General features: G+C 37.1%; 1 protein-coding gene across 1 annotated transcript in view; it reads left to right on the top strand.

The window, feature by feature from the left end:
• Positions 1-15,577, top strand: part of FIRRM (FIGNL1 interacting regulator of recombination and mitosis) — a 43,541-nt gene that overhangs the window by 8,685 nt on the left and 19,279 nt on the right. The window contains exons 6-11 of the mRNA XM_068541218.1: positions 1,083-1,248; positions 2,981-3,065; positions 4,808-4,946; positions 9,770-9,850; positions 11,834-11,898; positions 14,941-15,089. Coding sequence (XP_068397319.1) covers positions 1,083-1,248; positions 2,981-3,065; positions 4,808-4,946; positions 9,770-9,850; positions 11,834-11,898; positions 14,941-15,089 — 685 coding nt within the window. The remainder of the gene's footprint in view (positions 1-1,082; positions 1,249-2,980; positions 3,066-4,807; positions 4,947-9,769; positions 9,851-11,833; positions 11,899-14,940; positions 15,090-15,577) is intronic.

Consider the following 15,577-nt stretch of genomic DNA (forward strand, 5'->3'; position numbering starts at 1 on the left):
ATATTGAATATAGTTCCCTATGCTATACAGTAGGACCTTGTTGTTTATCCATTCTATATATGAAAGTTTGCATCTGCTAACCCCAACCTCCCACTCCACCCCTCCCTCACCCCCCTCCCCCTTGGCAACCACCAGTCTGTTCTCTGTGATTCTGTTTCTGTTTCATAGACAGGTTCATTTGTGTCATATGTATATATTTTTTATTTTATAAATTTATTTATTTATTTTTGTATGCGTTGGGTCTTTGCTGCTGCGCACAGACTTTCTCTAGTTGCTGCGAGTGGGAGCCACTCTTCATTGCGGTGTGCGGGCTTCTCATTGCGGTGGCTCCTCCTGTGTCAGAGCACGGGCTCTAGGCGCGAGGGCTTCAGTAGTTGTGGCTCGCGGGCTCTAGAGCGCAGGCTCAGTAGTTGTGGCTCACGGGCTTAGTTGCTCTGCGGCATGTAGGATCTTCCCAGACCAGGGATCAAACCCATGTCCCCTGCATTGGCAGGCAGACTCTTAACCACTGCGCCACCAGGGAAGTCCCTGTGTCATATTGTAGATTCAACATATAAGTGATATCATATGATATTTGTCTTTCTCTTTCTGACTTCACTTAGTCTGATAATCTCTAGTTGCATCCATGTTGCTGCAAATGGCATTATTTTGTTCTTTTTTTATGCCTGAGTAGTATTCCATTGTATATATGTACCACATCTTCTTTATCCATTCATCTGTCGATGGGCATTTAGATTGTTTCCATGTCTTGTCTATTATGAATAGTGCTGCTATGAACATAGGTGTGCATGTATCTTTTTGAATTATAGTTTTGTCCAGATATATGCCCAGGAGTGGGATTGCTGAATCATGGTAATTCTATTTTTAGTTTCCTGAGGAACCTCTGTACTGTTCTCCACAGTGGCTGCACCAGCTTACATTCTGATGCTATTCTGCACCCCATGTTTTGCATATGCTCCCCACCCACCCACTCTCTAAAAGCATTACATTTATGAGCTCTGATAGAATGAATTAAAATAAATTTGGCTCTTGAGCTTTTTTATGATTGGCTTTTTCTCTCGTTTTTATTTCTTTGTGATCAGAATAGTGAATCTGTTTATTCTGGGCGTTTACACCTAGTCTCAGACCTTCTGCAGGCTCTTTTCAAGGAGGCCTATTCTCTTCAAAAGCAGCTAATGGAACTGCTGGATATGGTTTTCGTGGACCCTTTAATAGATGAGAATGATGACATTTTGAATATGGTAGTAGGTGAGTGAAGAAAACTTACTACTTAGTATATGATGTATATTGACTATAAACTGTACATCAGTTAAGTTATTGAACTCAATGTTGTTTCTAATGATTCATGATATTATGTGTAAAAAAATTTAAATCCTACCCAATAAACTTTTAATCTCTTAAATTTTAGATTTTGTAAAATTGATATTTGATGCATTAACATAGATTTATACATTTAGTCAATGTTCAAAGTAGGTTGTTTCTCCACAATGATTAACAAAGAAAGTTATGCAATTTTATACCCTCTAAAGTAGCCCAAATTCTGAAGCAGTAGCTTTCAGAGTTTTTAAACCATACCTTCATAGTAAGAAATGAAGTTTGCATTTCTTCCCGGAACGCATATAATTACATACTTGTATGTATGTTTGTGAATGTGTATGTATATACTACATTTATTTATTGTACTTGAAATAACATACTCTATTATAGTCTATTTCATTTTTAAAGAATTGCTGATTGCTACTTTATTAATTTCATCACTTACCAATGGATCATGGCCCAGAGTTTGAAAAGCAGTACTCTAATGAAAAGATTGCATTCATAGCTTCAGCATAAAGAGAGTAAGGTGGTTTTGTGCAGTATTATCAGGTATCTTTTGCTCTGTAACAAACCAACCCAAAAATCTATTACATTAAAGTAACTACTAGGGAGTTCCCAGGCTGCCCAGTGGTTAGGACTCGGTGCTTTCACTGCTGGGGCCTGGGTTCAATCCCTGGTCAGGGAACTAAGATCCCGCAAGCCGTGTGGCATGGCAAGAAGGAAAGAAAGAAAGAAAGGAAAAAAGAAAGAAAGGAGGGAGGAAGGGAGGAAACAGAGATGGAGGGAAAGAGAGGGAGAGGGAGGGAGGGAGAGAGGAAGGAAGAAAGAAATCAAGCAACTACTGTTTCATTTATTCATGATTCTGAGTTAGTGTTTTAGGCTGGGCTCAGGTAGAACAGCTTTCTCTGCTTCACATGGTGTAACTGGGTCACTCGTGTGTTTGTGGTCACTGACCTTATTCATGGTCGTTTGTCGGCAGAGGGAGAGATAATGTCCTGAGCCAGTCCCGTGTAGCCCATCATGCAGCAGGTTAGCCCAGGCTCAGCTACCTGCTGATGGCCTCAGGGGTCCTAAGAGCAGCAAGAGAGGGCAGGCCCCAGTGTGCAGGCACGTGTAAAGTCTCTGCTTGGTTTATGTTTATTTTTGTCCTGTTGACCAAAGCAAGTTATGTCGCGAAGCCCAGGGTCTTTGGAAGCGAACTGACTAAGACCGTGGACACAGAAAGGGGGTTTATTGTGCTCATTTTAACAAGTAATCTACCTCAGGCAGAGTACAAGCCTTAATGAGTACTGTACAAATTCATTTTGATTCTTCCTTGTTAGGTTTTCTTTCCTTAGCAGTATATTTTGTCATTTTTGATTCGAATATCTGTAGAATATTTCAGTTATAATAGGGCATAATTTTTAGTCCACTGAACATTTTTAGTTTTATTTAGGTCATAGAGTAGGTGTAAACATCAAACTTAATTTTCTGTAATTTATAAAAACCCTAAATCAAAAGCCTGACACTTACTTTCACTAATTATTTTGAGATAATTTTTTTCAAACTGTATTGCCTGTTTTAGCAAATGTCAAAATTGTTCAGTAGATATTTTTAAATATAGAAGAAACTCACCCCATATGACATTTGAATGTCCTAAGAGTTCTGTTATCTTTCTTTGTAGTTATTCATTCATTGTTGGATATCTGCTCTGTTATTTCCAGTATGGACCATGCATTTCATGCCAATACTTGGAAATTTATAATTAAGTAAGTTTCTGTTTTGTTTTGTTTTTACTTTTTGTAATCTATTTTCCTTATCCAAAGTCTTAATTATTTGTAAGTTTTCTTAGATTGCATTTAAAACATTTTGTATGGGTGTGTACAATATTTACTGACACTGCTCTCTTATAATCCAAATGTTGTACATGTAGCTCCCAAACTAAATCATACTTCTTTATCCTGCTCTCTCTAAAATTAAAAAAAAGTTCTACTCAGTTAGCTAGTACCTCTGAAATAATGGGCCATGAGTCTTAACCATTTGCCTACTGCTACTATTGTTTAACTGACTATCAAGTATCCTATTTCCAGGCTTAGATAAATTAATAATCATAATTAGAGCTGAATATAATCCCCTCATTATATACTTTTGAGTTGTTCAATTTTAATTCCATTTATAATTTTAACTAGAGCATTATGAAGGGTTGCTAGGGAGGGTGTCCATAGCATTCATCAGATTCTTGGGGGTGGGAGGAGATATAGTTGAGATGTAAAAATGGTTAAGAACCTCTACTTTATACATATGCATAAAACATTAAAGGTAGTGTAATACTTTCAGGTCTTAGGTGTTTTTCTTGCACCACCAGGTCATTACGTTGCCAACAAGTAATAGTGCAGTGGTTCAAAGTGTCAACTCAGAGCCATACCGCATATGCTTGAATCCATTCTGAAATCACTTACCCCTCTGGAACTCTTAGGCAATTTGGTTAACTTCTCTGAGTCTTAGTTTGCTCATCTGAAAGTGGGAGTTATAACAATAGCACCTTCTTTGTGGGGTTATAGTGAGAATTGAGTTTATCAGTGTGAAATGCTTGCAACTCTGCAAGTCACATAGTGAGTGCTCAGTGGATTAGCCACACCATCACCATCGCCATCGCCATCGCCATCGCCATCACCATCACCATCACCATCACCATCACCATCACCATCACCATCATCATGGAATATCTTCCAGTCTTGCCCCGCTCTGATTTATTTTCTATCCAGCATTCAGACTGATCTTCTAAAAATGTAAATCAGATCATGTCACTCTACTGCTTAAAATCCATCCCAGTTTACTAAAAGTAACAACCTAATCCTCTCTGGCTCCCGCCTTCTTCACCAGCCCATCTCCATCGCGCTATCCCTGCTCTCAGCTCCTCAAACATAACACACTCTCCTGTCCCAGAGCCTTTTCACAGCTTTTCCCTCTGCCTAGGATGCTTCTCTCGTGTACTCTACACCTTGCTAATTCCTGCTTATCTTTCAGTTCTCAGTTTAAGTGTTACGTCTTCGTGGTAGCATTCTTTTCATCCTCACCCTGAGAATCAGTTAGATTAGATCTCTCTATTGTAGCACCCTGGACTTTTCCATCTTGGCATTCATCACAGCTGTAATCAATTAACTACTCTTACATTATTTAATGTTCTCTTTTGTGCTAGACCAGAAATTCCATGCAGGCAGGGCAGAGGTTGTGTCTTTTCATTCACCCCTTTATCTCCAGGGCTTCACAGAGTGCCTGGCATATAGTAAGAGTTCAATTAATATTTTATAAGGAGAAAAAAAAATTATCAACTTACTCAAACTAACATGACAGCTTCAGAGGTAACGTCAACACATCTTAATTATGCCGTGTCTAATATATATGATGCATTTTGATTTTTTACATGTTCTTTCAAGTCATATTTTTATGGTCCTAAGTTACTTGATGTGTTACTTGTGGTGATTATATTCTTTTCTTTTTATTCATTTAGGCAGAGCCTTAAGCACCAGTCGGTTATAAAGAGTCAGCTGAAACACAAAGATATAATTACTAGCTTGTGCGAAGACATTCTTTTCTCCTTCCATTCTTGTTTGCAGTTAGCTGAGCAGATGACACAATCAGATGCGCAGGTAAAAATATGGTCTAACAACACTGTGAACTGTAGCTCTTTTTCTTTTGGCAGTTACTAAATCTCATTTAGATCTACGGATCAGTTTACCTAAAAGGGTTTTAATTTGTTTTGTTTTTGTTTTTAATCTGTGGGATTATTTACAGCCCATAATTACTTTTCACTCAGAGCATTGCATTAGACCCCTATCTGCTTTTGTTCCATCTATAGTCTATCTGTCCCTGCCTTTTTATATACTCACTGGTTGGTCAAGGCATTCTCCTCAGAATCTTTTCTACCCTTTGGACAAAAATCTAATTCCTTAGTCCTGTATTTATTTAAGGTCGTCTTGATGATATAGCCACAGTCAACCTTTTCTTCACCAATCCATTACAACCTGTAGAGATGCAGTATACAGCTGTGTGTATACTTGGTGTATACTTACATTTATATTGATTTCAAAAAGTTATAGTGTTGAATTGGCATCCCTTTTATAAAGCAGATTGTATTCTAAAAATCTGTAATATGCTTATTGGGAATTACAGTATATTTTCCTATAACAGTGTTTTATACATAGTGCCTTCTGTTCTCAGACTAGCTCTTTAAAGTTTGTTTAACTCGTAATAGTCCTAAATTATAGGATTAATAGTACTCAGGACCTAACAGTTATAAGCAATAATTTCAGTGGGAAAATGAGTTAAATATTTCTCCGTAGAATAACAGTAACATCCCTTCCTGTTGTGGACCTGCAAACTGATACAGGGTATTCCTTTGTACCTGTGCTCTTCCCTGCCCAGCAGCTATGCAGGTGGACATGTAAGGATTCATCCAGTTCCTAAACACTGGTCACAACTCATGGGGCAGGGCTGATCTGGAAAGACAAACCTGAGAGGAGGGTGGAAGTTTGAAAAGGGGTCCTGAAGTTGGTAAGAGGGAGTGAGGAGTAACTTTAGGAAGGGGCAAACCCTTTCCTTCTTGCTTCTCTTCTATTTCTCTTTATCTATCCTTCCCTTACATTCTTTCGTTCTTTTTTCCTTTTCTTTTGTGTCCTCACTTCCTTCCTATACCCTTTCTGATTCCCCTCACCTTCCCGAAAGGAGAAGGCATTTTGCTGGGTATCCTGTGTCAGTGGCAGGAAGGACGTTCCCCTATCCACCTTTATCCTATACATCTGTATCCTCAACCTCCACCTCCTCTTTTTCCAATTTCCATCTTGCTTATCTTGACACCACAGATCCCCCAGCTAGAGTTACTTGGAGAGTAAGATTAGACAGAGATTCCTGGACAGGAGTAAGTTGGGGAAAGCCCAAGCCACAGTATAGTCTATAATGGAAGAAGAAAGAGAAGTCCCGAGGGTACCTGACCAGGATGGCTATTTGTACATGAAGTATTGAATACATAAGTTCAGTGTATATAAACTGCGTGTATATGAAAATCAGAGAATTTAAATCGTAAACTTTCCTAACTGTCCAAGCAAATTTTCATGTTTTGCCTTACTTGTTTTTCCTTACTTACTTGGTACTGATAAACGAAAGTAGCACTACTTACTGTCCATTGCCTGAAATGGAGCTTTGAGAAGGTCTGTGTAGTTTCTCCATTCTTAACTCTAAATTTTGATTAGCATCGCCCTCTGCTGTTCACTATTGATATTTGTTGAAGAATCAAACTATTTCATTAAACTCTTCCAAGCAGTTTTTTCACCTTGTTTTTAAAAGCATCAGAATAAAACCTCTAGATTTCATAGGTAATATGCTATTTATGGAAGCATGTAGATGTATCAGTCCCTAAATTAGGTTCCTGAGGCTGCTATAACAAATTACCACAAATCAGGTGGCAAATTTGTTCGCTTGCACTTCTAGAGGATAGAAGTCTAAAATGTGTCAGCAGGGCCCTGTTCTCTTGAAGGCTCTAGGGGAGAGTCTGTTCCATGCCTTTCTTAGTTTCTGCTATCACTGGCATTCCTTGGCTTGCAGCTGTATAACTTCAGTCTCTGCCTCCATCATCACGTGGTGTCCTCTCCCTGTCTCTTCTTATCATCTTCATAACAGGGACACCAGTCATGTTAGATTAAGGGCACATCCTACTCCAGTATGACCTCATCTGAACTAATTGCATCTACAATGTAAAGGTACTGGGGGTTAGGACTTCACCCTGTCTTTTTAGGGGACACAGTTCAACCCGTGACAGCCCCTAAAATAGATATTTATTCTCTCTTAAGTCTTGAACATGGTTTCAAAATGAGACTGTTGTATTAGACTTTGTAACAAGCTTTTTAGCCACAAATAATTTAGTTTTTCTATAAAGATAGGGAAATTTATTTGTAACGCTCTTAGATATAAATTTAATTTGCACTGTAATTCCTACTTTTGTTCATATAATGCTTACTGAAAGTTATATTCAGAAAATAAACTCATATTTTTATATCTGTTGCCTACACTTAGATTCATTGCTCACTACATTCAGATTTTATCGGTATTTTTCTTGTTTTATTTAAAGAAAGGAAGACTGGATACTCAATATTTTGAAACATTAAAAATGGTTTTCCTTGTTTATATCCCCACCCCTTTTTTATTGGCATTGAGATGCAAACTTTCTGACTTAAACAGTTGAGTAAATCAAGGTGGGATAGTATTTGTGTTGTATACTTGCTTTTTGAAAATGTGAAAATCAGTTCTAGATTTAATTGGTATGCTATTTAGTAATGAAGTAAAACCAGAGTCTTCAACCAAATCTTATACAATTTCCTCTTGAATGAGAAAGAAAAATTTTAAGTAGGCAAACATGATAAGTTGTGTGTCAACATTTATTCATTTAATTCATTTATCAGCTATCTCCAGAGTCCTTACTGTGTGCCAGAAAATGTGCTGGGTACTAAGCCAGCCACATCTTTCTGCCTCCAATAACTTATAGTCTAGGTTGGGAGATAGTATAAGCAGGTAATTATAGACTAGTGTGATCTTCGGAGAATTGCGGGTTGGCCTATGTGAGTAAAGGTAGGAACCCAATCATGAAGTCAAGAACAGTTTCTTGTGATATGACATCTAAGCCAAATAAAATTTCTTATTGAGTATCTTATAAGTATCTTAGATTCATTTTTAATCTCTGTCCTTTTAAACTTCCATAGCAGTGTATGAGACAGTTCATATTCATAATTATCAAAGAGGTGAATTTTCATCTAACTTACTCTTGCTGAGGAAAATTGACTATTTCCAAATATTTTTCTAAAAGGTAAAAATGAAGGGTCATACTCAATTAGTGGATCATTCAATTCCATTTTGATTGGTTTAATTAAGGTTTTGATACATTTTTGGAAAGAGATTGAACATACACAGTTAATAAAGTTATTTCATTTGAAATTATTCTCCAAATTAAAGATAATAATAATAATAAAAAAATAATAATGTATCTGTTTGACTTAATTTTAAGGTACTAATTTAAAGCTCTTTGGATTATAGTGTGTATTACACATTTGGATGACATAACAACCAATATTTATTAAGCTAAGTTGCCTAAGTGTCAGACACTATTTAAACCTCACAGTAACCTTAGTGTAAGCCACATTGCACCCTCATAGAGAGGCTTGGTAGCTTTCCCACGATCATGCAGAGGTAGTGGTAAGGCCAGGATTTTAATCCAGGTAGGGTGACTCCACTGTCCTCTACATCCCCTGTATACACATAGATATCTTGGCATTACCCAGTGTTTTATCAACTTACAAATGCTCAGAAAACCCTCACACATTACACAAATACCTAACATGAACAGTGAAATCCTACTTTCATCTGCTACAGAGAACCACAGGTAAGATTTCGATTTATTTTGGGAGGGTTAGGGAGGAAATATTAACACATAACACACATTTAAAAATAATAATAGGATGATATTATACATATTGTTTTGCAGCATGATTTTTTTACTTAATCTGTCTTAGGGCTTTCTATATTCGTGAAGGTATATCTACCCAATTCCTTTTAATAGCTCTATGCTACTACATTTTATGAATATACCTTGAATTTTTTTTTTTTAAATAATGAATCTGTGTATTCATCATCCAATTTTATACCTTGAATTTATTTAACCATTCTCCAGTTGATGGATACTGGATTTATTTCCATTTTCATTATATAAGAAAGATTGCATTGCATACCTGTGCTGGTATTTCTATAGGATACATTTCCAAAAGTGGGATTGCTGCTGGGTCAAGGAATTTATAACACTCTAGCTTTTAATAGTAATGCAAAGAGTGTATTATTTTATGCTCCCATGAATGTTAAAATTAAGTGCTTACTACTCCACTTCCTCAACTTTGGGATATTGTCAGTCTTAGATCTTTGCTAATCAAATAATCCTCTCCCCTCCCCCTTCAAAAGATATGTAATTAGGTTGTAATTTAGAGTTTTTCAATTTTAGTTTATTGGAAATTTGTATTTTCTGTGAACTGCCTTCTCATGTCTTACCTGTTTTCTTTTATATCTCATTCTTTTATTTGTTTGTAAGACCTTTTTCTTTTGACCATCTACTGATCCCCATACAGCAAAAAACAATAAGGTATTAAAGTTTCTTTCACTTTCAGATCAATCAAAAATGATCACCTCTTTTGCTGTTATAGATTAAGATTTCTTTTCAGTGATGTAGAGTTTAATTTTTTGACATATCTTTATCATCATTTGTTGTGTGTTCGTATTGCTTCTAACAACTCAGAGAAGAATTACTTTTTTATGGAAAATGTTTACACTCTGTTTATTAAGAGATCTTTTTAGAAAATATTGTCTCATTTACAAGTTTAGCTAATTTCATGTTCTTTTCCTATTTATTGTGCTTTCTTATTTCCTTTTTTTGGAACAGGATAATACTGACTGCAGATTATTTCAGAAAACACTCAAATTGTGTCGTTTCTTTGCCAACTCCCTTTTGCACTATACTAAGGTAAGGCTTATTTTTTTTAATAATGCGTGAATGTGAAATCAACAATACATTGTAAGTTATCCTGTTTTTATTATTCCTGCCAAAAACAATCTTTTGAAGTTATTTAGTCAAGAGTATATTTTGTAGGGTTTTTGGTTTGATATTGTTAATTGTTAAACATTGAGCATCTGTTATATCATTTAAGTTGCTACCATCATATTGTTACTAGATTTGTTTTTTTTTAATTTTTTTTGAAGATTTATTTATTTACTATTTTTGGCTGCATTGGGTCTTCGTTGCTGCGTGTGGGCTTTCTCTAGTTGCGGCGAGCAGGGGCTACTCTTTGTTGCAGTGCGTGGGCTTCTCATTGCGGTGGCTTCTCTTGTTGCAGAGCACGGGCTCTAGGCACGTCGGCTTCAGCAGTTGCAGCACGCGGGCTCAGTAGTTACGTCACACAGGCCCTAGAGCGTGCGGGCTTCAGTTGTTGCGGCACATGGGCTCAGTAGTTGTGACGCGTGGGCTCTAGGGTGCACAGGCTTCAGTAGTTGTGGCACGCGGGCTCAGTAGTTGTAGCTCATGGGCTCAGTAGTTGTGGCTTTTGGGCTGTAGAGCACAGGCTCAGTAGTTGTGGCACACGGGCTTAGTTGCTCTGCGGCATGTGGGATCTTTCTGGACCAGAGCTTGAACCTGTGCCCCCTGCATTGGCAGGCAGATTCTTAACCACTGCGCCACCAGGGAAGTCCATATTGTTACTAGTTTTATTCAGTTTTCTGAAAAACTTATTTCTGTAAGCATAAACAAAATTATTTCTATAAGCACAGATCAGTTTTCAGAAGGTAATTCAATTTGCCTTTAAATACTGTTTATAAATTATTTCTACCATATTTCTAAATTAGGTTGTTAAAGTTTAAATGTTCAAACTGTGTGATAATTTTAAGAAGACCTGTCTATTTGGGAGTCATCAGGATAGCATAGTGATTGTTGAAGATATATGAATAGAATAGATAAACTGTCTAGGCAGATTATTTGGAAAAAAGAGGAGAGAATACTTATAGCAGCCAGTGAAAGAAATACCAATAGTAATAAATATTTGTAACTAAAAGAAAAAAACAAAACTATTGTCCATGTTGAATTTGTTTTTGACCTTGTCTTCCTCCTTTCTGAGGAAAAGATAAGGATCTCTGATGACTGTTTATTAGTCAGAACGCCATGGCAGGCTCACTGACTACTGGCACATTGCCGTCCTTATCGGTGTGCTGTCCGAGTTCATCCTTCGGGGCCACTACCACTTACCGTAGTTGGCTGCTCTAACACCGGGCTCCCTACAGCTCTCAGGGTGTGTATTTCAGTGGCAGAGGTACAGGGTGGGAGGGTCCTGGCGCCAGTGGCACTTGTTGAGCAGTTACCCATCTGATATTTGCCGGAGTTGTTAGGAGGCAAAATTGTGCCTAATTATACCATTTTTAAACCAATTCTTTTCTTTCAGGGGAATTTAAATTTTTTAAATAATTAACTATCAGCTTGTTTTCTATATCATATAATACAGTTAAAACTATTTCTTTGACATTCTAAGAGATAGCATAACCATAATGGATAGAGCAGTCACAACTGTACTTGAATCCCAGCCCTACTGGTTTTTAGTTATGTGGCTCAGGTTGCTTGATACCTTAGCTTCAGCTTTCTAGTCTATAAAATGGGGACAGTAATATGTCATAATATTTTTGAGAGGACTAAAATAATGTACGTAAAGTCACTACATGTCTACTGAGCACTTGGAGATATTCAGTAAATGATAGCTCCTAATTGTGGTTGCGTTGATAGTTTTAACAGTAAAGAATTTGAGGTGCTTTTAGCCTCATCCCCTTTTTTCTTCTCATGCAAGAAAATTTTTTCCCTATGTAGCACATCTGGGATTTTATTTTATTTTGCATGCCTTTGATGAGATGATCTATTTTAACAAAGCACATTGTGTATAAAGAGTGAATAGAGTTGCTTTATTTTTAGGAATTTCTTCCTTTCCTGTCTGATTCTTGCTGTACATTGCACCAGCTTTATCTTCAGGTACACAGGTAAGAAGACTGCTATATGACCATTAAAATGGAATAGAGCCATTTGAGCCATGCAAACATTAATGTATATCATTTAAAAATAAAATATCACAGTAATTTTTTCTTAATGTTTTAGTGAATTTTTATCTGCTTGCTTAAAATTAATGGAGACGGAAGCTTTTAAGGAATAGGTTCCGTATGAGTTTTACTTACCTTTATATTCTTAACTAGTACTTTATACCCAAGTGATGAATATTGGTATGATGATAAATACCGAAGGAAAAAAAATGGAGGTTATATATACGTGCATACATTTTGTATCAGCATACCGTTTTTTATCTTTCTTAATTTTTATTTTACTCCTGTGAGATTTAATTCAAGTAGTAGTTGACTCCATCTCAGAAAAAAAGTGAGTTACAGAAAGGGTGTCATAATTTAGATGAGGGCTAAATGACATCTAAAATTGATAGTAACCTCAGAAGAGCCCTTGATTTGACACTGAAAGACTCTGTCAGCTCATTCATCAGCAACCCTCTTATACTTCCTTAATCCATTTAGTCTCCCAGACAGCTTTTCATACCTCTCCCTCTTCAAACATCCTAAATCTCCAGCACCACCTCCCCATTTCTCATTGTCAATTAATGTCCTCACTGTGTGTGTCACTGAGAAAAGTGGAAGCAATTGAAAGAGAGCTTCCATATTCTCCTTCTGACACATCAACTATTCTATCTGTATCTAGGCCCATATATTTCCTTGTCCCATGAGTGAGCTGTCTGTGTGCCTATCTAAGGCCAGCGTCTATTTATTCATTGGATTTCACCCTGTCTCACATGCTCAGAGACCTTGCTTTAGCAGGTGTTCCTTTTCCCTCTTGCATCATCAATCTTCCCTGCTTTCTCGGTCATTCTCATGAGTATACCAACATGCTGTTATTTTTCCCATCTTAAGAACAATATAAAACAAAATCTCTTGACTCTACGTCCTCCTCCAAATAAACACCTTCCCATTTTTCTGCATGTGTTTAGAAAGAGTTGTCTTTACCACTGTCTCTACTTTCTTTTTTGAAGCTACTCCCGTCAGGCTTTCTATTCCACTATTTCACCAAAATAGCTCTTGTCAAGGTCATCAGTGACTCCATGCTGCTACATCTAGTGGGCAGTTTTAGGCTTCATCTTATGTAACCTGTCAGCAGCACTTAACCCTTTCATTTGGACTCTTTCTTCTGTTGGCTTCCAAGACACCTCTCCCTCCTCAGCAGGTTCCTCCTCATCTCTCCAGCTACTTTAAGTTGGGTGTGCCCCAGCACTCCGTCTTCAGGCCTCTCCTCTCCTCTATGGTCATTTAGTCTCAAGACTTTAAATTTCTGTCTCTCCCCTTTAATGTCTAACTGCCAATCAGGACATCTGTACTTAAACTGACGCAAACCAAACTCCTGATTCCAGCCCATTTCATCTATCCCCCACTCCCCAACCCCCCAGAATCTGCTCCTCTTGTAGCGTCCTCATTTCAGTTTAAGTGGTAATTTGGTTCTTCAAATTGATCAGGCCAGAAACCTTCCTGTCATCTTTGATGTTTGTCTTGCTCCCATACCCCTCATCTAGTGCATTAGCAAATTCTGTCAGTATCACCTTCAGTATAAGTATGTATATGCAGTGTATATAAACAGAATCCAGCCACTTCTCACCACCTAAACGGCTACCATTCAATCGCATCCACTATTATTTTCTTGCCTGCATTTTTGCAAAAGAACATCTTATCTGCTGTCTCTGTTTCCACCCTTGCCTTGCTCTGGTCTTTTCTCCATACAGTAGCCGAAGTGAGTGATAAAATATAAATTAGATCATGTGACTTCTCTGCACAAACTCTCAAATGACCCATATTCAAACAGAATTCAATAGAATTTCAAATAGAAATTCAATGGAATTTCCTGTCCACCTTAGCAATTATTAACATCTACTGTATTGTGTATTTACTTACTCACTTACTTGTTAACTTCTTCCCTTCATTAGAGTATACACTCGGTAAAGGCAGTAACTTTGTATATTCTGTTTACTACTGTATCACACTCCTAGAAAGGTACATGGCATATACATAGGCACTTTATAAACATTTGTCAAATAAATTAATTTAAAAATGTATCATTTGATTGAAAAACACATACTTGCTTTGATGTTAAGTAGCTGTAGTTCAAATCTATGGAGTTTACTTACTTTTGTTGTATTTTATATGTCTTTCACCTTATAATTTCACTTATAATTTAGTCCTCACAACTCTGAATCAGTGTTACAAGTGAAGAAAGTGAGGCTCAGGGAGGTCGAATGAATGAACCAAAGTCACATAACTAGTAATTGACAGACTGGTGCTTCTTCCATCACACTACAAAGGCCTCAAGTGTTAAGTGCTTCCTTTTAAATGCTGTCATCCCCTGCTAGACAGGGTTTTCTCATGTACTATCAAATTTGCCACAGTTAAAATAACATGGCAAAAAATACTGAATACATATCTTATTTCACATAGGTTTTGATCGAAGTTTAGTTTAAACCTCAGTTACTGAGACATTTTCCATGAACTTCTTTGCATCTCCCTTCAGTGTTAGTATACAGTTTGTTCTTATAAAGCTCTTGCTTCTGAGAAACTGAGCATTAAATTCATAGTAAATTCAGCATTTTACCTATTTTAAAATAACTTTCAATGGAAGTAATTACCGCAGAATTTATCAGAAATATCTTTTTTACATATGTTTTTACTAGTTATTTGATTCATATTTTTACAATATTTTTTAAGACTATCATTGTCAACAATGTATTAAAATGCATCAAAACCATACCAGCATTTTCTTTAAGATTATACACTTTTAATTTTATAGAATTATAGCCATGTTATTTAGTTCAGAGGTTCTTCATAGAATTATGGTATCAGTTCAGTACTTTGAATTTTGTTTTATAAAACACATGCTACTTAATTTTTAAATATATTTTCACTGCTGGAAGAACATCCGTACTTACCTCTACCTAAAATTCGAAGATAGTTATTAATGAATGAGTTTTTTCCCTCCCTTCCCAGTAAGTTTCCTCCAAGCCTGTATGCTGCTGGGATTTCTAAAGCACAACAGGAGGAAATAGCAGGTGCTTTCCTGGTCACACTGGATCCACTTGTCACTCAGCTTCTCAAATTCCAACCTTTCGTGGAAGTGGTTTTGGACAGTAAATTAGGTAAATTTCAAAACAGATTTAGTGTTGAATCATCTCTTATTAATTATTACATGTTAGAGACAGGGTAATTTTCTCTTATACAGTTATCCTGTTTCTTTCTTTCTTTCTTTCTTTAATTTTTGGCTGCGTTGGGTCTTCATTGCTGTGCACAGGCTTTCTCTAGTTGCGTTGAGTGGGGTCTGGTCTTCATTGCAGTGTGCAGGTTTCTCACGGGCTCTAGGATGCACGGGCTTCAGTAGTTGGGGCACACGGGCTCAGTAGTTGTGGCTCGTGAGCTCTAGAGCACAGGCTCAGTAGTTGCAGCGCACGGGCTTAGTTGCTCCACGGCATGTGGGATCTTCCCAGACCAGGGCTCGAACCCGTGTCCCCTGCATTGGCAGGAGGATTCTTAACCACTGCACCACCAGGGAAGTCCCAGTCATCCTTTTTTTAAGTTTTAAAAATTTTATTTAAAATTTCTTCTACTTTCTTTTCTTGGAACATATTTC

This window comes from Eschrichtius robustus, chromosome 3 (genome assembly GCF_028021215.1).
Source record: "Eschrichtius robustus isolate mEscRob2 chromosome 3, mEscRob2.pri, whole genome shotgun sequence".
Taxonomy (NCBI): Eukaryota; Metazoa; Chordata; class Mammalia; order Artiodactyla; family Eschrichtiidae; genus Eschrichtius; species Eschrichtius robustus.